Source organism: Sphaeramia orbicularis, chromosome 12 (genome assembly GCF_902148855.1).
Source record: "Sphaeramia orbicularis chromosome 12, fSphaOr1.1, whole genome shotgun sequence".
NCBI lineage: Eukaryota > Metazoa > Chordata > Actinopteri > Kurtiformes > Apogonidae > Sphaeramia > Sphaeramia orbicularis.
Genome location: NC_043968.1, coordinates 31868184 through 31892008, shown reverse-complemented (window position 1 = coordinate 31892008; position 23825 = coordinate 31868184). Strand labels below are relative to the sequence as shown.

At 36.6% G+C, this 23825-nt stretch overlaps 2 protein-coding genes across 3 annotated transcripts in view; both read right to left on the bottom strand.

The window, feature by feature from the left end:
• The window catches only part of atxn7l1 (ataxin 7-like 1), a 37806-nt gene extending 29033 nt beyond the window's left edge, over window positions 1-8773 (bottom strand). For both annotated transcript variants that reach the window (XM_030149751.1, XM_030149752.1), the window contains exons 1-2: window positions 8522-8773; window positions 8004-8072 (exon numbers count right to left, since the gene is read on the bottom strand). In XM_030149751.1, the coding sequence (XP_030005611.1) occupies window positions 8004-8072; window positions 8522-8618 (166 nt within the window). In that variant the 5' untranslated portion in view covers window positions 8619-8773. The remainder of the gene's footprint in view (window positions 1-8003; window positions 8073-8521) is intronic.
• A 2893-nt stretch (window positions 8774-11666) lies between these two features.
• sypl1 (synaptophysin-like 1) lies at window positions 11667-23199 on the bottom strand. The gene is made up of 5 exons (XM_030148710.1): window positions 22547-23199; window positions 17390-17508; window positions 17065-17269; window positions 16791-16982; window positions 11667-14222 (listed from the first exon to the last, which is right to left on the bottom strand). Exons 1-5 carry the CDS (start codon window positions 22616-22618, stop codon window positions 14091-14093), a joined length of 720 nt encoding a protein of 239 aa, XP_030004570.1. The 5' UTR covers window positions 22619-23199; the 3' UTR covers window positions 11667-14090.
• Window positions 23200-23825: the final 626 nt, after the last annotated feature.

Genomic DNA, 23825 nt, shown 5'->3' with positions numbered 1-23825 from the left:
CAGAAAGAAAAGAAAGTAATAGAAAATAGAGAAGAAATAACCAGTTCAATTTCCTGAGGCATAAGCAACAACCTCCAATGCTTTGTTTAACTAGATTTTAGTTTGTGGAGGAGCTCAAAATAATTACGTGGTTAGCTATTACTTTTTTAACTAATGGATCATTCCTCCAGCTGTTAAACCATTCACTGTTTTGGAATTGAAAAATAAAACATTGGTAGCTTTTTTTTTACATTACCACTTAGGTCTGCAGCTGAAAATTTAGGTGGTCACTGAGGAAACAATTACCTGTCATTGTTGTCAGCAGCACAGAGGACCGTAACAAACAATTTATAACACACATACTGTACAAATGGCAAACAATGTCATGCCTGTCAGACTAGCATATAGTGTGCAAGTGGCTAACGCAGTACAATACAATGCTTGACTGCATTCAACATGAACCCCCGCCTCCATACCCAAATGTTCAGATTAATACAAATATTGAGGAAAAACAAAACAAATATGTCCAGAGGAAAAACAGTCATTATCTCTTCAGGCTAAGCTTTAAGGACCTAATCTTCCTGTGCCTAAACAAGCTTTGCTGACAGAAATTACAGCACTTATTAGCACAGGGCTTAAGATGGGGATGTGTGTGTGTGTGTGAGAATGTGTGTTTGAATAAGCTCAAAAAGGAGAAATTGGAGAGCGAGTGGGTGTCAGCGTATGGCTGCGTGTCATCACAACCTCACATTGCTGGCAAATTTTCTGTCAACTGGAAAGCCAAGGAGACCAGTACGGATGTGTAGTGTCCATTACAATGCAGTGTGTGTGTGTGTGTGTGTGTGTGTGTGTGTATACTGCAGTTCCTTCAAGGTCAAACTGTACCTTATCATGACATATGTTCATATCGTGTGTGACTTACCAGGCTCTAATATGTGTATGTGCATAAAAAGGTCAGACTTAGTATTACTACTACTCATATATGGAGTTCATGAGACATTAACATAGGCCAAGATGGTGTTAAGCAAAGCAATAAAATAAAACTGTATTAGCATTAAAACAAGTAATACACATTCATGTTACAGGCAACAGTAAAAAGACGCTGGCTATGGAAAAACACCTTTTAAATATTGCCTTCAGCTTGTTAGTGGGTAAGGATTAGTAACTTTATGATGTGAAAAAGTAAACAGAGAGGTTTGGTTTAGCTGTTCAGCATGGCCACAGCCTGTAATTTTCCCACAATTGTTTTGTAAAGAAATAGGAGCATTTTGTAGTAAATAAACTATCAAGGCCCTGACAAATATTAAACCAATCTAAAGTCATAATGGGAAAATTGTGGCCATTTTCTGCCTAACAGCATATTCTAGGCTTAAAGAAAGAGAAAAAGCCTTTCGTGGAAGTACAGAAATAAAAAAAAAAAGCAAGAATGCAATTTCCTCTGCATCTGCCAAGGCAAATGCAAGCTAAGTGTGCAGCCTATTTGTGTGTGTGTTTCTCAACAGCCACAGTCTGCCAAATGACTGACAGGCCAGAAAATGAACTACAAAAACAGTCATTGGTGAGCAGACGTGCTTGCAGCAACTAAAACAATCTATCATTGGACACTGACTACATTAAAAGTTAGTAAATTAGCTTCCCGTTGGTGAATGACTGTTTGGAACTGTTCAACTGTTTCAACTGTAAAAAGCTTAGTTTGAGGCAAACAGACCGTCAATGTGAGAGGAAAAAGAGCACAGCGAGCGTTACTCAGGCCTGCTCCAGAAAATGTTTAGCTGACCAACGGCAAAGTAACACTGCAACTCTAACCAAGACACAGGAACATGTTGCACCATGTGAATAACTATCAATCAATCAACCCGTTCCAAAGGCTGAGGGGACTGCTCTAACTGCCCCCTCTGCATATTTTAACTGGCTGCACACCAAAGACTGTCTGATACAGTAAACAAGCATATGAGCTCTCAGAAGGGAGATAACGTTGCAAATCCAAGGTTACGAGAGAAACTATCATCTCTAGTTTAAATAAAATGCCCCAGATACACAACTAGGCTACACTTTCGTAGCTCGTACTTCTCTCTAGTCTAAAATGATGTCATGTCTTCCTTTTTAATAACAGGGTTAGACTGCCAAAAAGTAGGCGATAAAACTTTTTTTTTCTCTCACTTAACACATCAGAGGAAAAAACCTAATAAGTATACATCATTTAAAAGGTTAAAACCTACACCTCAAAATTATTAGCCAAGTAAACATGATTGCTCATGTATAAGGTTTCAGAATATTGGAGAATTTTCCTTAACAGTTTTCAAGGTCATAAAACTGAAAAGGTAAACATTTGGCTTAATATCAAAGGGACGACGAAGTGAACAGTTTCCCAGAGAGATCACATAAGATGGGTCTAGACTTTTAAAAAGCTGACCCTCACTTTGTGGAATCAGAGAGAAATACAAGGAATACCATGTGTGGATCATTTTGTTCACTTGTATTCAATGGTGATCAGACTAAAACATCAAAGTCCATTACATGAAAGCTAACATTTAATAATTACTATCATTACAAATCACTTTGCCTATCTTTTTTTTAATAATTGAAATAATTTGGTCGATAAAATAAACTGACATGGCTCAAATTATTTATTTTGTCTTATCAATCATCTATGAGTATTTGTTTTATTCATTTATTCATGATTTATAATAGAAAAGGAGGCAAATGCTCATTAATTTTCTGTTGGTTAACAAATTACAAATAATCAACAGCACAAGAATGGCAGTGGAGGACAGAAGAGAGACTATTGCATTTCCAGACAGACTCCATGTAAAATATTCTTTCACTGAGCAAAAATGTCTAAACTAGCCAACTTGTGTCATTATAAAGAAATGTATTTTTACTATAAAATATTTCTGACACTACTAATTAGCTCGTCCACTACAGAATACACAGAGCTTACAAATGCAAACCAAAAGATGTTCTAAAATATGTGGTGGTTTCTTCTGACTCCCATTCCTATGAGGGAGTAGTAAACATACAAATAGCAGCATTACAGCAACGCCTTTAACAAGTGAGATGATGACAGTGAGTGCCAGTCTGGCCAAACTAAGTTGCTGAAGGTTGTCATCATTCCCACTTAGTGTGTGTGTGTGTGTGTGTGTGTGTGTGTGTGTGTGTGTGTGTGTGTGTGAGAAAAAAAGAGAGGAAGACATGGATAGTAATCATGTCCTGCACCACACACCAATTACTGCCAACCTGCTCTCATCGTCTACAAATATACGTGTGCACTGAAGTGTCAAGCGAGTAAACAAGGGATATAATCTGTGATGAATCGCTTTTTTTTTTTTCCTCCCCTTTACAAATATACAAATCGAGCATTTTAAGTGTGTTTCCTCGCATGTTTGACAGCATTGTGTCAGTGTGTGGATGTGCATATCACTCTCAGCGGGCCTTAGTGTCATGTTGCCAACAGATCAGCGATTCTGGAAACACCGCTCCAGTCTGGCTCTGAGAGGGGAAGATGAAGCATGTGAGTGAGTGTGTGTGGGAGGAGGGGTTGGTATTTAACCAGTGAGAGTGAGAAGAGTTTCCCCAGCTCAGTGTGTGCGTTTCTACGAGGGCTGCAGTATGCTCAAACTTTTAGGAATGACTCAAGTGTGTTACTGTGCAACGGGTGCTCCTGTGGGTATTTATACATGCTGAGGTGTGGAGGAACTCCCTGAGGGCCTGGGAGATGGAGGTACCCACTCACTCCTTGAGGGCAGCTGTCTGCACGCTACTCCAACCCCCTCAGATTTGCTTATAATTAATAAATTAAATGAATTTTATACAAGCACCTACATATATCGTTTTAGTGAATAATTTAGACAGAACTTCAACATAGACAAGCCTGGCTGACCTGGTCAAGCACAGCCTTATCGGCATCGTGCTGCAGCTGAGATACAAAACATGCACAGAAATACTCAGACAAAGCCCTCCTAGGAGGCTGCTGCTGATAATGCAGCGCTATCAAATATGTGACATACTGTATCCAGGATTATACACCTTCAGACGATTAGTAACGCTGACATACAGATTCGGCATCCTTTTGCTCCAACCATACTCATCTGTTTAGAATAACACAAAGCCTTGGTCAGCAGGATATTTCCATGCAGTTTAATACTTCCATCACCCAAATGAAATATTAATAGCCTACTGCCACTTGATTCTCCCTAGAAAATATTTTTTACTTGGCTCAGAGTTGCAGCTATGGTAGTGTGTTACTAGTGGCTTTGTCTTTTCCTAAGAATGACAAAAACAAGACCAAAACTTCTGGTTGCTTAAAATGATAACGCTGGTCTACAAGTAAAATAAGGTAGTGCCACTTTACCAAGTTTGAGTCACAAATAAAGAAATATTCAGTCATAAATACTGGTTGATTGTACTTCCAACATACAGTCTTGGGTCAAAATGTGAAATTGCGAGAATTAACCAGAGAATGGTCTCAGAGCTATCAGATCTACTTCACAACACTGTCTACACATTTAGTCATGGAAAAAATTATTAGACCACCCCTTGTTCTCTTCAGTTTCTTGATCACTTTAATGCCTGGTACAACTAAAGGTACATTTGTTTGGACAAATATAATGATAACAACAAAAATAGCTCATAAGAGTCTAATTTCAGAGCTGATATCTATCCATTTTCCATGTTTTCTTGATAATAACCAAAATCACTTAAGTTCTTACATCATTATCTATGGCATTGTACTGCCAAAAATAGTGCTTTTAGGCATTCCATATTTTCTTTTCTGTCTGTTTTAGTCACATGATACACACAGGAGTTAGTACTTGATTGCATAAGAATTGTTTTTGATGACTTTTGATGGTCTAATAATTTTTTCCGCAACTGTATTTACCTGACAGGTTCTTTCAAGTGGAAGATGTATAAATTGATTGTATAATTCTACATAAACCAATGAGTAATAACACTTGTAATTACACATCATATACATTGAAAACATCAACTAACCAGCACTTTTCTCATTTGTTTTCCAATTCATCTTGTTAAAATATGCATGATTTAGCACACTTGACCTCTGAAGCATGTCATTTCTAAAAACAACTGTGAAACAGTGTAACCTGTCTGTAACCATCTGATTAACTGATCAATCATGAAGACTTGTAATACACCCTATAACCCATAAAGACCCAGTGTGACTTTTGTGTCAGTTCCCAAATTAATTTTTCTCTCTATTTAACCTCTCTTAAGCGGTTTACCTCCATTTATTGTTATAAATGATATTTAGTGAATTTTCAGTGAAAATCAAGTATTTTCTTATACTTAATTTACTGATCATGTAGATGTTCATAAAAGCTCAGATTAAAGTTGAGGGTTTTTATATCAGAAACGGGGAAAACTGAAGAAAAACTGACTTTTTCAGCAAAGATATCAGTAACTGAACGTAAAACAAGTGTCTCCATTCACTGACATTGAACCAACTCCATGGGTTTTACTGGTGAATCAATTTTATAGAAGATGACGGTGTTTCCACGTTCACTACGGAGCCTCTGAACGTCCAAATGGGTCATATCTGATGACCATGAAAAGATGATAAACTGCATTTTACACTAATTATTTACATGGATTGATAGGATTAATGGATGAACAGGTATTTAACATTTCAGATCAATAGATGGTTTCGGTTGATGGTGGATGTTTGGGTCTTTATGGGTTAAGATATCCATTACCCCTTTAAATATTCTGAGTGAATATGTGCTGTTTATTATCTGTAGTCTGACACTATTTCTTATGACAGGATAGCTACTGTAATTCAGATAATAATTGACTACGAAGCTCAAATGTGCATTTGACATAGGACGACTACTTAGAGGAGTGATATTTTGCTTTTTTTAAATGAAATTATACATTTTAAAACATTTCCCTGCGGTCTACATAAACTGAAAATGCTTTGCTTGGGTCTGAATTCTTCATTAATTCAACTCCACAGGTCCATATTCAACCCTATTTCTGAGTAACGACACCAGAAAGGTTGTTTTGAGCGCTGGCCATTTAAATGTAAATGAGCCACTTCACACCCCACCCCCTCCAGGTTGTTGGCAGTGCTCCTCCGTCCTATTCAACCACTTGTGTTTGTTAATACAACCAGAAGTTTGGACATATTTTCAGTATGGACTACTACCGCTGCTGCTGACAAACAATTATATCGTACTCTGAGAAATGTTTGTCAGAAGTCTTGAACTTGTATGTGTAAATGTCATGATGTAACTAGTTATAGACGTAACAAATTAAGCAAGAATTAAAAGTGGTTGTAGAAATCCACTAGATTTTTGCCTAAATGAATATACAGATAGCTTTGCAGCACCTGGAGGGTTCAAATTCAAACTTTTTGAACTATTAGGGTCCAAATACACAAATAAATGAACCAAAGACTAATAAAAGTGGGTTTAGCAAAATACGACCCCTTTAAATTACACATAAATATCGTAAATAAATAAATAAAGATAAGCCAAGTGGTTCCTGTTGTGCTGAATTCTGCTCCCTGCCAAAAACTACGTCACCCTCGGCAGTATCTGTTTTTATTGTTATATATTTTGTGTGTTGTCTGTTTAAGATTTAATGTTTGAAAGTTTTATATACCTTACAGTTTGCACATTCTTTAATGTTAAACAGATAAAAAACATAACTGCAGTATCTTACAATATTATTAATTACTTAATTTCTACACAGCTATGATGGTGTTAAGAGGTTGAATAATTCACATTTAATTTCATACCCTACAGTCAAAAAAAGAGAAAGTTAACGAACCAGGGTGAGCAGGGAGCATTTATTAGCAAATTGTGATAAGATGAATTTGGTGCACATTGTCCTCTTCATGGCTGACTTACGAAGAGGGAGCAGATTTCGGCACAACACCTACAACCACTACAACACAGGTGTCAAACATGCGGCCCGGGGGCCAAATTCGGCCCACCAAAGGGTCCAGTTCAGCCCTTGGGATGCAGTTGTGAAATGCAAAAATTATACTGAAGATATCAACAATCATTTTAGTTCAGGTTCCACATTTAGACTAATATGATCTAAAGTGGGTCAGACCAGTAAAATCCTATCATAATAACATATAAATACTCACAACTTCAAATTTCTTTCTTAGTAAATGTAAATATTTTCATGTATTTACACTAAAACAAAGTATAATTTAACAAAAAATGCGAATAACTTGAACAAATATGAACCTGAAATATTTTAAGAGAAGTAAGCAAAATTTTAACAATATTCTGCCTGATATTAAATGCTTTGTGTATTTGTAGATCCACTGTGATCTGTAAGTAATAATAAAGATGTGGAAATGATAAAGATATTGAAGAAAATGTTTGATTTGTTGAGTCTGTTTGTATGACCATACTGACACGAACATAATGTTGTGGATAATTCAGTTACTGTATTATGGATTGTTGTGGTACAATGCTAAAATTAGGGCAATAGTATAGGTTAATTGCTGTATAAAGTTAATTAAAAAAAGGTGTAAAAGGACTGAGGGGTAGGATTAAATAAGTTTATACTTCTTCCTACTCCTTTTCGACCATGCAAAATTCAGACTTGTATGTGCTTGAAGATAGATTCTGTCCATTTAAATGTTATTTTGTTTATGTCTTAATTTGCTTTGTTTTGTTTTATTTTCTTTGCATGTTCAAACTAAAAAATTAAAATTAAAAATAAATAAATAAATAAGTGAGGCATAATATTGCTAAAATTACTCTTATTTTTTCAGTTTGTCCATGTTATTCACATTGTTTGAAAGGATAGTTGGTAGATGTAAACACACTTTTCTCACTCTAACACATAGAGAAAATTTTGGACTTGACATTATTTATATATAATTATGTTATTATTTTACTGGTTAGGCCCACTGCGGATCAAATTTAACTGAATGTGGCCCCTGAACTAAAATGAGTTTGACAGCCCTACTCTACAACAACAACAACAACAAACCAGACCATGTACGTGACAGGTCTCTCATGTGTTTTCTGTAACTTCCTTACCTTCTTTACTGAGGTTCACAGCTTCACCAAGGCAGTACGGCTCTCTGTCGGTGTTGTCCACGGACGAGTCTGCGTGGAAATACACAAAACAGACACTTACAAACACTGGACAGCATTCATAACAAACTTTGGGGCCATGCGTGGAGCCATGCTGGTTTGGGGCTGGCTATCGGGTTAGCGTTAGCCTGCTAGCGCCTAAAGCTGGCTTCCTAAATCAAGTGAAGCTGTCAAAGCTAACAAACTTACAGCTGGACAGTTGAGGATAGCATTACCGCAGGCATCTATCGCACAAACTCCGCACTGTTACGGATAGCGTCAATCCACACGCCTGAACACCACAGTCCAAGCAGCATATTAATATTGCATTTCGTAGTAATATTTTTGACAGTTACTTTGCTGCGCTTTGACAGACCCTGCATGGTGGAGGAGCTTACTCAACTCAATCACAGACAGTTGGACCACGCACTTCCCGACAGTTTGACCGCAAAAACAACACCGATACCGACGTGCGAACTTACTGTCAACAACGCGTAATTTAGCTGCACTGACGAAGGAAGACCAAGGCTGGCAGAGGAAGGTATCCGGACTTGGTATTTGGCGATCCAGTGTCGCCATTGCTCTTCCTTCTTGTTGCTTTGCTCAGAGCCGTTTTTTTTTTCCTCTCTCTCCTTCGCACGAAAACGAAACAACGAGATATGCTGACGTCGACATCGGACGGCGTCGGGTGTTTTCGGGTTCTTCCGTCGGAGTGCATGGTAGAGCGACAAGGCAAGAGCTCCGAACGGGTTCAAGAGTTCAGTCACGAAGACACAGCCCGAAGACAGTTTATATTATAGGGGTGGATGTTGTATCAGAAATGACATGTGGTGGCGTCCGAGGCTTATGGGTCATACACCAGAAAATAGGACTAATATATGTGACAATATCGGTAATAATATCAGCCTGAATGATCCTTAGTCACAGCAAAACTAAAGTTATAGACCTGAATATGACAAATGGGTTAACTAGGTCACAGTGAATGCATCATTTCAACCAGTCATAGCTGATTACATAATACTAAAGAGTCATATTATTCAGTGCTTTTTTTTTTTTTTTTGGCGGGGGGGTCTTTATTAGAGAGAGAAAAAAAAGCAAAAATAATTTAACTTTGCTTTATGTAGGCTATTCTCTTGTAAATTTTCTTTGACAGTATTTTATGTGTTAAAATGTATACACGAACACATTTGTTTATTTATTTATTTGGTTAATGTTTGATTGTTTGTTCAATCTGTTCGTCTTTGTCTAGTCATGTAGACCTAAAGGGTTTGTGCCGATCACATTCACTGACCAAAAAAGCATCACTGCATTATTGAAAATAATAATAATAATAATAATAATAATAATAATAATAATAATAATAATAATAATTATGATGATGATAATAATAATAATAATGATGATGATGATGATGATGATGATAATGATGATGATAATAATAATAATAATAATAATGATGATGATAATAATAGTAATAATAATAATAATGATGATGATGATGATAATAATAGTAATAATAATAATAATTATTATAATAATAATATAGGTTAGATTTCTATCACGCTTTTCAAGGCACCCAAAGTGCTTTACGTAATTTACAAATGTGTATCATCACCTTCCTAAAATATTTGTCTAAGTAATTTTTTTCAGATTTTTTAGGAGACAGGAAATTAATTTAAGAAATTTAATAATAATAATAATAATAATAATAATAATAATAATAATAATAATAATAATAATAATAATAAAAAACTCAATTTAAAAAGTGTCATATCATTTGAATGATAATGTGTAATGTCTACAAGCAGCCTACAAATAATAACTTATTTATAAGTCATGCATAGAGCTTTGGAAGTAATTATCTGTGAGTTTTATGCTGAAATTCAAATAATCCTTCAATGACAATATATTTTAAACTAATAAAATGGGGTTAAATCATTTCTGAAATGTATAATAAACATGATCAAATCTGATAATAACAAATTATATTTAATAAATTGGGCATAAAATTGTTAAATATTGAAATGGCAAGATTTCCAAATTTTATTGTAGGTGACCACAACATTTTTGAGACATAAGTAATATGTGCATCAGTTAACATCAGTTACATATATAAGCTAAAGGCAGTCCAAAATAATTTCTCAACTCAACCAACATGATAAAGAGCAGATGGACATCTTAGTGTTTTATGAAGACGAGTGAGAGCCACTGCTCAGAGACTTGGAAACAGCTGTTCATCACAAGCTCCAGAATATAATGCAGTCTGAATCCATCATGATCCATGAGGGAATTAATAGAAAATGCATTCTATCACCACGCAATAGTGGTCTGATGATTAATACCAAAGCTGTGTCTGTAAAAAGAGGGAACAAATCGACCAAAATACCCATCTTGGTTAAGTCAGCAAACCAGTGTACCATTGCTAAAATTCTGTATAAGCCTTTTCATTACAGTTTATGTCACAGTGTAGTGTAGACCAAAATTATTGAGAAAATTACTGAGAGATTATACTGACATTTATAGTGATTTTAAAGATCCATTACTTAGCCACCCCCTTGCAGACTTTACAGTATTTACTTTTTAAAAATAAAGTCAGTATAATCTCTCAATAATTTTGGTCTTCATTGATCATATTCATTGATGATATTGGGTATAAGACAGTGGTATAACTTCACTAGAGGGTTTCATCTACTGTGCATGTATTTAACAGGTAGTTAATAAACTCAACAGTGCAAATCAACCATTAAATCCACATGCACAGTTAATATCCTTGAAAGCCCGTTGTCCTGGGATGCTGGGCGTCTTGGGTTTCCTGAGGAGCTGAGGTCATGCACATGGCACTACATTGACCTCTTGTGGCTGAAAACAAGGCCTGCATTTTGCTTGCAGAATCAGCCTAGTTTGGATGACAAATGCAATTTCTTTTTCATCTGACAGCAACATTTACACAAGCAAGAGATAGTCTACAAATTTCTTAAAAATAGTTCTACATTTGCGAAACACCTGCATCTTCAGCGTTTAAAATAAAACACCTCAGTGAAACCTTGACTGATTGTGGTGCTGTGAAGATTTATTTAGCGTTGTCAGAAATGCTAACGGATGCAGATGTCGACTAGTCATGTCATATTGTGTTAGAGTAAAAACATAAAACACTCCAAACTTGTCTTTATGTCTCAGTAAAATTGATGATGATAAATTTAAGAAGTATCTAGTTGGAGCCAACATAGCACGACACCGCACGGCAAATCCACAATGACATAGTATGAGCTACATCTTTTGGAGAGAAAGTGAGATAACCAGAGAGGGGTGGAGAAACAGAGGAAATGACAGCCTTCAATGAAGTTAAAGGAAATGACCTTGATTGGTTTATGTGTCAAATCAGGTCACATCCATATCCACACACCCACACACACACTTGACATGATGTGGTTAAAGGCAGTTTTTCCTGTTTGTCCTCACTCTCTTTGTCTCCAAAACACATATGAAAATTTACCACTAGGATCATAGAAAAGTCAGTGAACACAAAGCATATTTGCTGTCGGTTGTGGGTCATAATTGCCTATCAACACATCCCCAGATGCTTATTGTATTGTATTGTTAACACATAGCACATGCTCACACACAAGCTTTCCCATGAACACAGATCAATAAAAAATGTTTATTGAAAAACCAAACAATGGTACATATTAGTTAACAGATGTATGTCTCTTGCACAAGGCAGTACAGTAGGTTAAATGAATCATTGACAAACCTGAAACTAGATGGATGATGATTATATGAATGCAGAGGCATAACCAGTACACCACAAACATTTGTTTATTCATTTAACTTTGTCACTGGGGCCAAGTTAAATGACGTTACTCATCCAACTGTACATAAGGTATATGGTCACTATAACAAAAGGCAAAGAGGATGAGGAATTTGCAAAGCTTAACATGCACAGAAAAAATAGCAGAATATATAAAACGCAGATAACAGCTTAATATCACGTGGATTCATACATATATATATAAAAAAAAAAAAAAAAAAAAACAGACAATGGAAGGTGGACTAGATAGTCTGAAGAACAGCAAAATAATTAATTCAACATCGCACATGAAGATACTTAATAAATCAAGAAGATGAAAATGCTGCTTTGGCACAAAAGAAGACACTACTACATTCAAAGGCTTGAAAAAGAACACAATCATGAGAGGATTTAATGTTCAACTGGTACCTAAGTATAGAAACGAAATAAATCAAAGCTTTTGGATACGGAAAAACTTTGGATGAACTCACATAGAAAATATTTTCAAACAACTAACTTACTGCCCAACTTAAATCAAGTGCTTTTTATGGAAGTGCGCTGAAAAAGTCACAAAGCCTATTACACACCATAATAGTACATTGCACATGCTGTGATACTAACATATACATACATTAAGGTAATATAAGGTACCCTTCTGATATCTGACTCACAATTAATTTTATCAACCATAGAGTCAAAACATTCTTTTAATAGATTGATTTTCTTTGGTGACATCGCTATGTGCAAATGTCCCTAACTGACACAGGGATGATTCACTTTACCAGTGTTTTTGAGGGAAAAAAAAAGGACTTCATGCACTTTACAGACATATTAGAGACTACATACACTAGGAACTTTTATTTAACCTGCTACTAGAGGGCAAATGAATGCATAAAGGAATGAAAACAAGAGTCACCTTTGGATACCGAACGTGTTAAATCTAAAAATGTACACGTGTAATATATAACATTACCCAATTTGCAGTATACGTTAACAAATTACAGATATTGCAAATCGATTAGTGTATCATACTATTACACCTCTCTACTAACTATAATTTTACCTAGTCTGTTGCCCTGCACACCTTGATTAAAACGTCCTTATTGTCTGATATGTTATACCCCTTAATCATGCTCCATGTGTTGCATTTGATGTCAGAAACAGAGATATTCATCAATATAGAATTAAGCGTAATTAACCCTCAAAGACCTACACAGCCACCAGTGACCAAAACCATCAACTGATCTAAAATTTAATAACTTTTGAACCACAAATCCTCACAATACATTAAAATAATTCAGGTAAAATGCAGTTTCTCAACTTTTCAGTGGCATCAGTGGATGTTCAGAGGCTCCACAGTGAACATGGAAACACTGTCATATTCTGAAACATTGATTCACCAATAAAACCCCTGTAGTTTGACAAAAAGCCATCTGTTTTTACATGGAATTAATGATATATTTTGCTGAAAAAAAGAAAAAAAATTACCTTTGCTTCACTTATCTCTATTAATAACCTCTGTATTATCATCTTTGAATTTACAATGGGTTTTTATGAATATCTCCATGAACAGAAAAGTCAATAAAGGAAAACGCTGCCTTTTCATTGAAAAAATACAAAATACAGAGGATAAAACTATAATATCGGGCGATGAATCACTAAACAAAGGTTAGATGTAGACACAAAAATAGTTCTTGGTCTTTGAGGGATAAAGCGAAGGAGAAAAAAAAGATTCCTTCCTAGCTACTGAAGGCAGATTGCTGATTTAAGATGTATGGTCAATGGTTTTGCATTGATTTGCCTATAAATGTACAAAAAGATATCTAGTAATTGTTCCTAGAAGGCACATTTAAATGGTTTTCCATTTGTTGCATTGACATTGCTTTTGTAAATGGAACATTAACAGATAAAACATATAAAAGCTGGTTTACACATGAAATCTTCAATGTCTGTTGCCACTTACTAAGCCCTCCAGAAGAAATATTCACACTTAAAGTACATCATCAATGTGCAAGGAATGATATCACATCAAGTTGTCAGGGAATTCATTGAGGCATTTTGATAAGGTGCCAAATCCAATGGGATGATAGATTGGTTTCTCCTTCATTTTGTCTGTATTTGTCATCGTCACAGAACGTTTCTATGTGTATGAATGTGTACTTACAACATATACAGTACATGTATGCAAATGGTGGGACGTGTACAAAGAGTGTGGTGTGGTTCAGTTCAGTGTGTGTCTGTGGGTGCATGTGTTGCTGTGTATCTTAAATGGGTGCAGGGACTTGCTGCCTTCCAGGTCCAGTCGGGGAAGAGAATTTCTGAGAGTGCCAGCGGGTTTCCTTGTACACGAACCAGGCATTTCCAGCCCACACAAACATGTTGAGGTAGCCAAACACCTACAGCGTTTAAGACAGAAAACATAGAAACATAGTGGTTACAGCAATAGTAGTAAATACAAGAGTTTAGTCATAAGTTGCAAAATAAATGAGTAAACCCTGAAGTAATTTCACATTCAGTCTTAACAGGGTATCTGCAGATTTGAGGAAGCCAAATCTGTTACTTTTTTAGTCATCTTTCAAGGCATTTTCAGTCAAATTTAATACCGTACATTCACAATAATAACAGTACAACAGGTGTTGTTGTTACTGCCTTGAACCAGTTTTAACAAATGTTTCAATCCAGCTAATGTTACATTTCCATTTCTCCATGACTAATGTTTCTGCTACTTTATTTTATTTATTTATTCATTTATTTATTTAGACAGGGACAATGCACAATATACATTAACCTTAAACAGGAGAGATGTATTGTACAAGGTTGCAGCAGTAGTGCTAATTTCCACCTGTAGTCCCTGAAGTTTGAGCTGCTAAACAATGATTGTTGATGCCTCAACTCATACCAATCACCATTAAAAATGCTAAACAATACTTACAATTTGATATATACTTGACAAATATTTCCAAAGCAAATATTGCAATATAATTTCTTGCGTCTGTGAGATTTTTAAGACCTTTGAGTGCCAGATTTAAGGATTAATGATTATTTTTATGAAAAATCACATTTAGATTTTTAAAGACTTTTTAGGTATCTGGGTATGTTTTAGGACACCCTGCTCAAATATGTTTTATTTACTGAGTTCTATTGAGGTTTATTGGAACACGTTTGCTTTTGTAAGACAGGATAGAGCAAATCTTAAGTAAAACACAGCCAGAGTGTTTGTGGAAAATGAAAGTGTTATTTCTCAGTGTCTCATGACTGTGAGTCAGGCTGCTTGATGTTTGTTATTTCCTGTTGATATAGTATTACATAAACTCTAATGCTGGAAATGTGTGTAAAATTATGGGTCAGAATGTCTAACAGGCTAGAGTTTTAAAAAAAAAAGGGTATTTCTTACTTATTATCAGTTACAAAGTTATTAAAATTATGAGCAAATTCTTTACTGGGACTTTTCCACTAGTACCTACTTGGCTCGGCTCTACTCTGTTTGTAGGGTTTTCCGTTAGGTGATAGTATCTGGTACCAGGTCCTTTTTTAATACCTACTCAGCTGGGGGTTCCAAGTGAGCTGAGTCAAACTGAAAATGTGATGTCAACAGGCTGCAGCCACTGATTGGTTAGGGAGTGACATCATTGGATGAGTCATGAGAAGGACTCCTTGTCCTCCAGTGTAGATATGTATATTATAAAAGCCAAGTGGCCTCTGTGTGCATGCGTGTGTCTGGGGATTCACACAAAATCCAGAAACAGCTGACTGCTTCAGTTTGTCATACTTGTGTATTTTTGGTAAACGAACAGACTAGCGAAAACGGCAAGTTGATAGGAACAATATTTTGGGAGATATTAGTAATTTTGGAATGCAATAGCCTTACAATCACATTGCTGTACCCAGAATGCTTTGGCGGTGACTGCTGGACAAATGCGGTACAGCATGCACAAATACACAACATAAGCATAGCATAAACTACCACATCTAGAACCCGTGGATTTTCACAGGTCAATACGCTAGTTCTAAATACTTAGATATTGAAAATACATGTACTTTTTGGAATCAAGAATCAGCACCACTTCATCTGTTCTATTGTTCTCTTTCTTTTTTGACCCATGTTACAAATTACATTTCTTCTAAATTAACCAGCACCACTGAAATTATGGATAAGAATGTAATTGCACATTTTGACCAGACAAATTCTAAAATATCCTTTATAATCATGATTTTACTTTATTAGGAAAATGTCATATTCATAAGCATACATTTTTGAAAAAAGTTCCTCATTTTAAAATTTTCATGTGTGAATCCAAAATGCATTTTAATTCATAATCCTTAACCTCCTAAGACCCAGCTATGGGTTTTCTGTCCACATTTGTGGATAAGAGTTTCACAACTTTATACAAAAAGAAAAAAGAAAAGAAAACTGTCCACCACAAAAGATATTCCATAACAATTTTAAAAACTGCATCTGAAAAAACTGTTGCATCATGATGTTTCCAATATAGGCACTTATTTAATAAAAAACAAAAAAAGCTTGGACTTTGCTGACATTTCCTGGGTCTTAGGAGGCTAAGAAACTAAAAAAAAATAAAGCTACAAAAACTATTAGAATGTATCAGGAATTCTTTAAAATAGAATGATTACTCGCTCTTCCGATATATGTGCTGTCTTTTTATTATATTTTGTCTGTTGTCTGTAATATTTGATTGTATTGTTGTGGTTCTTTCATAAAGTTTGATAAAAAATCCATTGCTGTGTCATGTTTGTGTCCCACACAAATGATCACACGCATGAGTTTCCAGCTGCCTTGCTTTGATGACCCCACTTGCGTTGAAGCGGTACTCAATTGTAGCGGAAAACGACCGAAATTGAGTTGAGTTGAGTCTCGTCGAGTAGAAAGGAGTAGTGCTAAAACTGTATAATGGAAATGCAGCAGAAGTGTTGTGTTAGAAAGATGCTGTGTATTTTTTCTTTACCACAGAAATGTTGAGACTGCGCATGTTGGCAAACTCTGTGACGTCACAGGTGACATTGGTGCCTTTGCATATTCCCAGTGTGGAGCGGATGCCATCTGTATCTACAGCATCTTTGACATTCTGCAGACCTTTGGCCCAGGCGGATGAACACACCAGCCACAAGAAGACCAGGATTGCTGTGAGTGTGAAATCCTGGAAGTAAGAAAAACCACATCAGGTAAGAACAATCTCAGAGAGGCCTATTCGTAAACTGAACGGTGAGGTTACTACTTACAAAAATGGGTCCAAAGTCCGAGTCCTTGTAGACGTGCATGTAACCCAAATACACCAGCAGAGCTACCATGCTGTACAGGAAGCAGATGATGGCGACACCCACAAAAAACTCTGCAGAGGAGGCGGAGTCTCCTACCAAGTGTGTCGTCGTAACAGAATGGTTGCAGATAGTGGTGTTTTCCTTAATGAGCAGGACCTGACTTAACCTGTCCGTAAAACCAACACGACGGTTAAAAGAACCATGTCTCATACATTACCATCAGCCAGTGAAGTGGTGCTTCAAACCTGATGCTGAAAAATTACAGAATATGATATAAGACACTCACCTAAATGGGTAGTGAAAATTGGCTTGGAGAGTTTCATTCCTTCCATCTCCACAGAAGAGCGATATGATGTTTCTCCCTGAGTAACCGCCACAGCTTCCAAAAGCAAATATGGCTGTGAGCTGTTTGGACAGACAAGAGAGACTGAGAGATTTGGGAAATGGTTGATAGCTTTGAGGCAAAAAAAAAAGGAAGAAAATGCTCAAAGGAAGCAGAAAATATTCAATATATTCCCTCCAATAAATCTACAATGCAAATCTCCTCTATGAAATACTGACTGTTTGTGAAATGCAAACTGTATTTGATCATAATTCTCTATTTTCTGCTTTCATTGTACATGTTCTCTTAGACAACAAAGTCTGACAGTACAATGTAACACAAATAAAACTAGACACCAAGAACAAAGTTGGCAAACAAACACAAAACGTCAGCAGAGAAGACCCCAAGGGACTAACTAATGGCCACTCTTTTTCTCTTCAAGACTGCAGAAGATAAAAAGTAGTGCTCCACAATTTTTTTTATTTTTTTTTTTCACACCCTCAGCTTTCTTGAGTCCTTTTCTTATGAGAATTGTTTTGCTGAATGATAATACCCAAGCTTTGTTGCGTTCAAAGTCTATAAAACCTACCACGTCTTCTTTACTAGGCCAAGAGACTACACTGACGTTGCAGCTGAGCTTCTGAATTCCTTCTCGCAAGGCCAGAAAAGCATCTGATTCAGCGTGTAGACCATGTGACACTAATACTCTCCTTAAAACCAACACAAACTAAATTCTTTTAGTCAGGGTGGCTGCTATAAAGCTTAACTCTCAAACTGCATTAGCCAAAACACTCATCATTTAACTTGATGTTCGACTCAGACTCTCACAGATATCACTTTACCCAGCTTTTATGGCATGGAAATATGTAACATAATCTTCAAGATTTTACAGAAGAAAGTCTTTGTTCTGCATGTAATGTGTGGTTAAAGGTTTTCACACATTCTTGACATGCATAACTCCATGCCCCTGCCCATCATCACATGGCCTGTCTGAGCTGTTTGGTGGAAGACAGCTGAACAGCACTAATTCATAGTTCTACAGTATGTCCTGCTTTTTTTTGGCGAAAGGGGGGGCTATATTTAGTGCTTTTGTGCATTTCATTGATAATTGAGTCAAGAGAAAGGCTACAACATGTGATAAAGTTATGATCTCTGAGTCACACTACACAATGGTGCTCACAGTCAGTACACACCAAACAAAATAATAACATCCATACCGCTCTTCAGTTCTGCTACATCAGCACAACTGTATCACACATCTCCACAGACCTCTTAAAAAAAAGGCTTACAACAGCTCAACTTTTAGCCTTTAGCTTCACACCACAAGACCCACATAAACACACACACTGACACACACCTCAAGGCCTCTTTCCAGATGTTTCTCCAGATGTCACTGGCTGCCACTTCCTGTTTTTTTGGCCGCACACCACTGTAAGCTACTTTTCTAACATTTTTGTTGTGCAGATTTTGTCACACTCCCACTACAAGGTCGAGAAGTCACAGCAGGAATAAGCGAAACAGCCAGCGTGAAGCAAACGCACATACAGAAATGTACACACACCTTTTAATCCATTTAATTACATCCACCTTTTAATCATTTAAGTCTGGCAGCTTCCTCCTCAAACATGGCATGATAGTACTTTAGGCATTTGTCTCAGGCATCTGCAAACTCATTCACTCTAATCTACAGGCATTTCAGACACTAAATAATTCTTGTTCTTGCCCAAATACTATGCATTCTTGGCTTTACTTCGAAGAAAGGTTCTAAGAAAAATGGTGAACCCCCTCACCTCCAATCAGCTTTCAGGATATATTTTGTAACTTAAATGTCTACACATGTTCTCCAAGAGTTTTTGAGACACTGAAATGACATCATGTACCTTCATAAGAGATTTAACTCCTCAGAGATAGATAGATAGATAGATAGATAGATAGATAGATAGATAGATAGATAGATAGATAGATAGATAGATAGATAGATAGATAGATAGATAGATAGATAGATAGATAGATAGATAGATAGATAGATAGATAGATAGATAGATCTTTATTGTCATTGCACATTCATACACAGTATAATGATGCAACGAAATGAGGTGCAGAGGAGAATAAAAAGACAATAAACAGAACTGAATAACACTTAACCACTATACAGGGACACCCTATAGCCCAGACCTGGGCAAAGTAAGGCCCGCGGGCCACATGCGGCCCGATGGCTGACCCTGACCGGCCCGCATGAGGTCACTGGCAAATTAAAAGTCAATGCAAATATTTATCAGGGTAATAGATGCAACCAATGCAATGGAACAGCTTTTATTTAGTAGGATCTGCTAAATTAGTGTGTTTTCGCACATACTTTCCATTCTCAGCATAAAGCTTATGGTTATAATAAAGCTTATTGGTTTGTTGGTCAGTTTCAGTTCATTAAGATGTCAGCTAATGCCAAAAAAAGAAATAAAGATCGATTAAGAATGCAGAGATTTTAACAAGACATGGACTTCTAAGTATTTCTTCACTGAAGTCAGAAAAGGAACTGAGATATGCAAACAAACAAAGCTGCATTTATGGTTTTTCATGTAAAATTAACATGGAGCTGGTTTTGCACATTTTTGAAAATATTCATTAGATAGTTGTATTCTGTGCTCCACATTTTCATTGTATGATTGTACTGTTTCATTTACTGTTTTTATAGAGATATATATTGAGCAGAGCTGCAAGTGAACTGATCTGGCCCTTAATAACTGTTAAAGTTTCTCATGTGGCCCCACAGGAAAATTAATTGCCCACCCCTGCTATAGCCTATATCCTATATCTAGTTTTTTATGACCTTCACTTCAACCAGGTGCAATGATGACATAGCATACTGAGTCCCAGTTACACTTTTATCGATCAAGAATTAACCCCATTGTCACACTAAAGGAGGTAAAACATATTTTAGTCCAATTTTATGGTCAACAGTGTATATATTATTCTACCTCTGTATATATTTGTGATGTTGTATGTGAGGGTTGTTTTTAGAGGTAGACCAATATCGGCCAGCCAATATATCAGGCCGATATATTGATTTTTTTTTTTTTCAATATCGACCATCGGCCTTAATTTTTTTTTGAAAGCCGATATTTGAGCAGTAGTAAAAATGTTGCATGATATTTGATCAGGCATTTGTGTGGGCAGCACTTGAAGTGCAATAAATGTTAAAAGAGTACTACGTGAATCTGTATTAAGAATTTCGTTTATATAGCAGCATAAAAATCTTAATTATCTGAGTGTTTTAATTGTATTTTATGGTCAGTGTGCTTTAAAAAAAAAAAAAAAAAAAAATTGGCCTTAATAATCGGCCTCAAAAATCGGCTGTAGATATCGGCCATCAGCTGACCAAATTTTTGAAAATTGGCATCGGCCTTACAAAACCAACATCAGTTGCCCTCAATTTTTTTTTCTAATAAGTCTTTTACACATTATGAAAAAAATATCCCTCTATTTTCTTTGTTTATTATATATATTACTGCAAGATCACTGATTATCTGATGTAACAGTGATTTGGGGTATTTAAGATGGCTTCTGTATATGTTTTCACTAAAGAAGGTGCAGTGATACTTGAGATATTATGTCTGGAATAAATATCTGCATTGAGCTACAACAGATTTTTTTCTTGTTTTACTCTTGCTAGGACCAGTCACAAGTGTTCCAAGTGGCCAACCAGACCAAACCCCATTCAATTCTCCACTGGGATCCATTATTTCCATAGCAACAACTACATATCATCTCAACTACAGAAAAACTAAGAACGACAAAAAAGATGAATAGCATCCCCATCATTACGGAGTGAATGAGGCAGCCCAGCAGCTTCTTTATCAACCCACATCAGATTGGGCACTCCAACCCCTCCTTCCTGTTTACTACTGTATGGATGATAATATCTCTGGGAGGATGAGTGTTTATGCCAGACTACTTGTGTGCCAAGCAAACTGCATATTCATGTAATGCACACAGAAATCTACAAAGTAAATACGGCGATATTGGATTTTTCACTGTAAACCTTATGATGGATGAAACATCTGTAGAGTTTATAATATTTCCATTTTAGGCTTGTGTTTGCTCGACGATTCTTTGAGCCAAGCTTTACTGATGGACTGATGTTTCAATCTTGTGGGCACGATTTTATGCTTTAAGATCTGGCAATAACACCAAATAAAGTTCCCCTTATTACACGTCCAAATATGTGCATGCAATTAGTCACTGGGCCCCTTGTGAATAAGTAAAAAATGTGTGTTAAATAAGGGTTACGTAAGACAAACACCATTAAACACACACACACAAAGCTTTGTCCTCAGTCAGATGATTGTGTGTTACTGTTGTTCTCAAGCCCTGTATATGTGTTGTATGAGTGAGAAAATAGAACAGCTGAGGGAAACTGTAGCTGAGCTGCATTACCCACACTGACCCAGTTATGTAGAGCACAAGTGATTACTGGACTTTCTGCTAAAAGAAAAAAAAAAAAAAAAGTATGTGGTGTGTGTGTGTGTGTGTGTATCAGTAACCAAACTGTCTAAACTGTCTGCATGGTTATTCAGAGGTAAATTATTGTGGAGAGATGCATTAATCTGTAACTGCATTGTCTGAAGGCAGTCCTGTTCAAGCACCAAAGTACAGATGAACTTCTAGTTTTAATCATCCTCCATTGAATCTGAAGACAAGTCAACTTTTATGACAAAAGCTAAAAAAATTTTTAAAAAGTAAACTAAATCCTCAGCAATCATCATAATGGGTAAATTCCTGCTTATTTCTATGTGATCATCTAAACTAACTTTGCAGTTTTTAGTTTTATTAAACCATATCTTTACAAGTTATATAAACCACTGTCTGCAGAAAACTAGAAGCTGCAGATGGATGAAAAGTTTCAAAAAAGCTGATGGATCATTTCTGAATAAAAGTAGTTCATGTTTGTTTGCTGTTATTTACAGTTTTTTAACACAGATTTCCTCAATGGTTTTTATCAAGGATTTTAGTGAAAATCGCCGGAAAAAGGGAAAACCACGGAGTGAACCTCCCTGTCCTGTGGGTATGACACACTCACACACACAGACATGTATCCAACCAGTCCACCAGTTGGGAACTTACCCACTCCACCAGTTTGACGAAACCTAAAGGCTCCTTCAGCGGCGATAAGTTCAGCCGAAATCCGGTCATCATGGTTTTACTTCTGACCCTAACCCTTTATCCAGTTGTGCCTGAAGTGTGGATGTAGGTCCAACAGGGAGGAAAAGGGGGAGTTGTTTGACAGAATGACGTGGTTTTACTTCTACCGCTGCAAAAAAACAACCAGCGAATATAATGACACACAATCCAATTTGGCCCCCGGTCACTTGGATACAGTTTCTAGTAGCGAGCTGAGTTCCTTCAACAATGGAAAAAGTCTGATCCACCGGTTTTATGGCTGTCCAAGTTAGGATGAGTTAAACGGAAGAGCTCGAGATGATATTTCTTACAGTGTAGGCAAAAAAAAACTTCTTCGCGCTCAGTGCGCAAAACGCAGAGTAGAAGTGCCAAATGTGCCAAATTACGCCTTGCGGTTCAGCATAGAAATGCTAAAGTAAAAGTTTTACCAGATGAAAAATATTTCTAAGAATACAAACAAAGTGGAGAGACATGCACAACTAGTTTTAGTAACTTTCCGGTGAGACCCACTCATCAAAAGTTGAACCCATTTACTTTTACTGTGGCATCATGGAGCGGCGAAAGGGGAAAACCCATGCAAAGTAACACCAGGAGAAAAGGCAGATGAAGCGTCTTAGAGTTTCCATTTGATCCATCCTCCAGATACCTCCTCCTCCTCCTCCTCCTCCTCCTCCTCCTCCTCCTCCTCCTCGCTGAGGTTGCAGTTCCTGCGTAAACGCCTCTCTGGTGCTGGTCTGCTCATATGACTCCCACAGTGAACCACAGCTCCTCAACATGCTTGCAGCAGAGTTTTAAACTTCCCCTTACCTTGTAGTGGTGTCTTGGAAGATGGATGTGATATGGTGTCCATCGAAACGCACAACCAGTGTGTGCGTAAAAACTGCGCGTACAAGCAGCCAAAGGACAGCCAAAATGAACTTAAACTCAGACTGAATCGAGTGTAAACTTCATGTTCATTTTCATCAACGTGGTGCAGAGTAAGAAGCTAAAATGGTCCCACTAAACTTGAAAAGAGAGCATCTCAACGACCCACATCCCATCATTCCCTTCTGGATACTTCACCTTCCTGCCTCCTGATTTATTTAAATGAGCGAGGTTTGGTATAGTGACATTCATATTTTAGCATCATGTTCTACACTCAGGAGCACTGGGAAAAGATAGTGTATATCAGGCAGGGAGTATTTAGTTTAATTGTACTAATTATTTAAAACGAAGTTGCAAA

Bases quoted from the DNA above. Each gene is read 5' to 3' on its own strand.
- sypl1 (XM_030148710.1), bottom strand. From the start codon at position 22,618: ATGATGACCGGATTTCGGCTGAACTTATCGCCGCTGAAGGAGCCTTTA. The intron at 17,509-22,546 runs GTAAGTTCCCAA...CTGTCCAAACAG, and splicing joins TCGTCAAACTGGTGGAGTGG to CTCACAGCCATATTTGCTTT. The intron at 14,223-16,790 runs GTAAAGAAAAAA...TAAACGCTGTAG, and splicing joins GCAGTCTCAACATTTCTGTG to GTGTTTGGCTACCTCAACAT.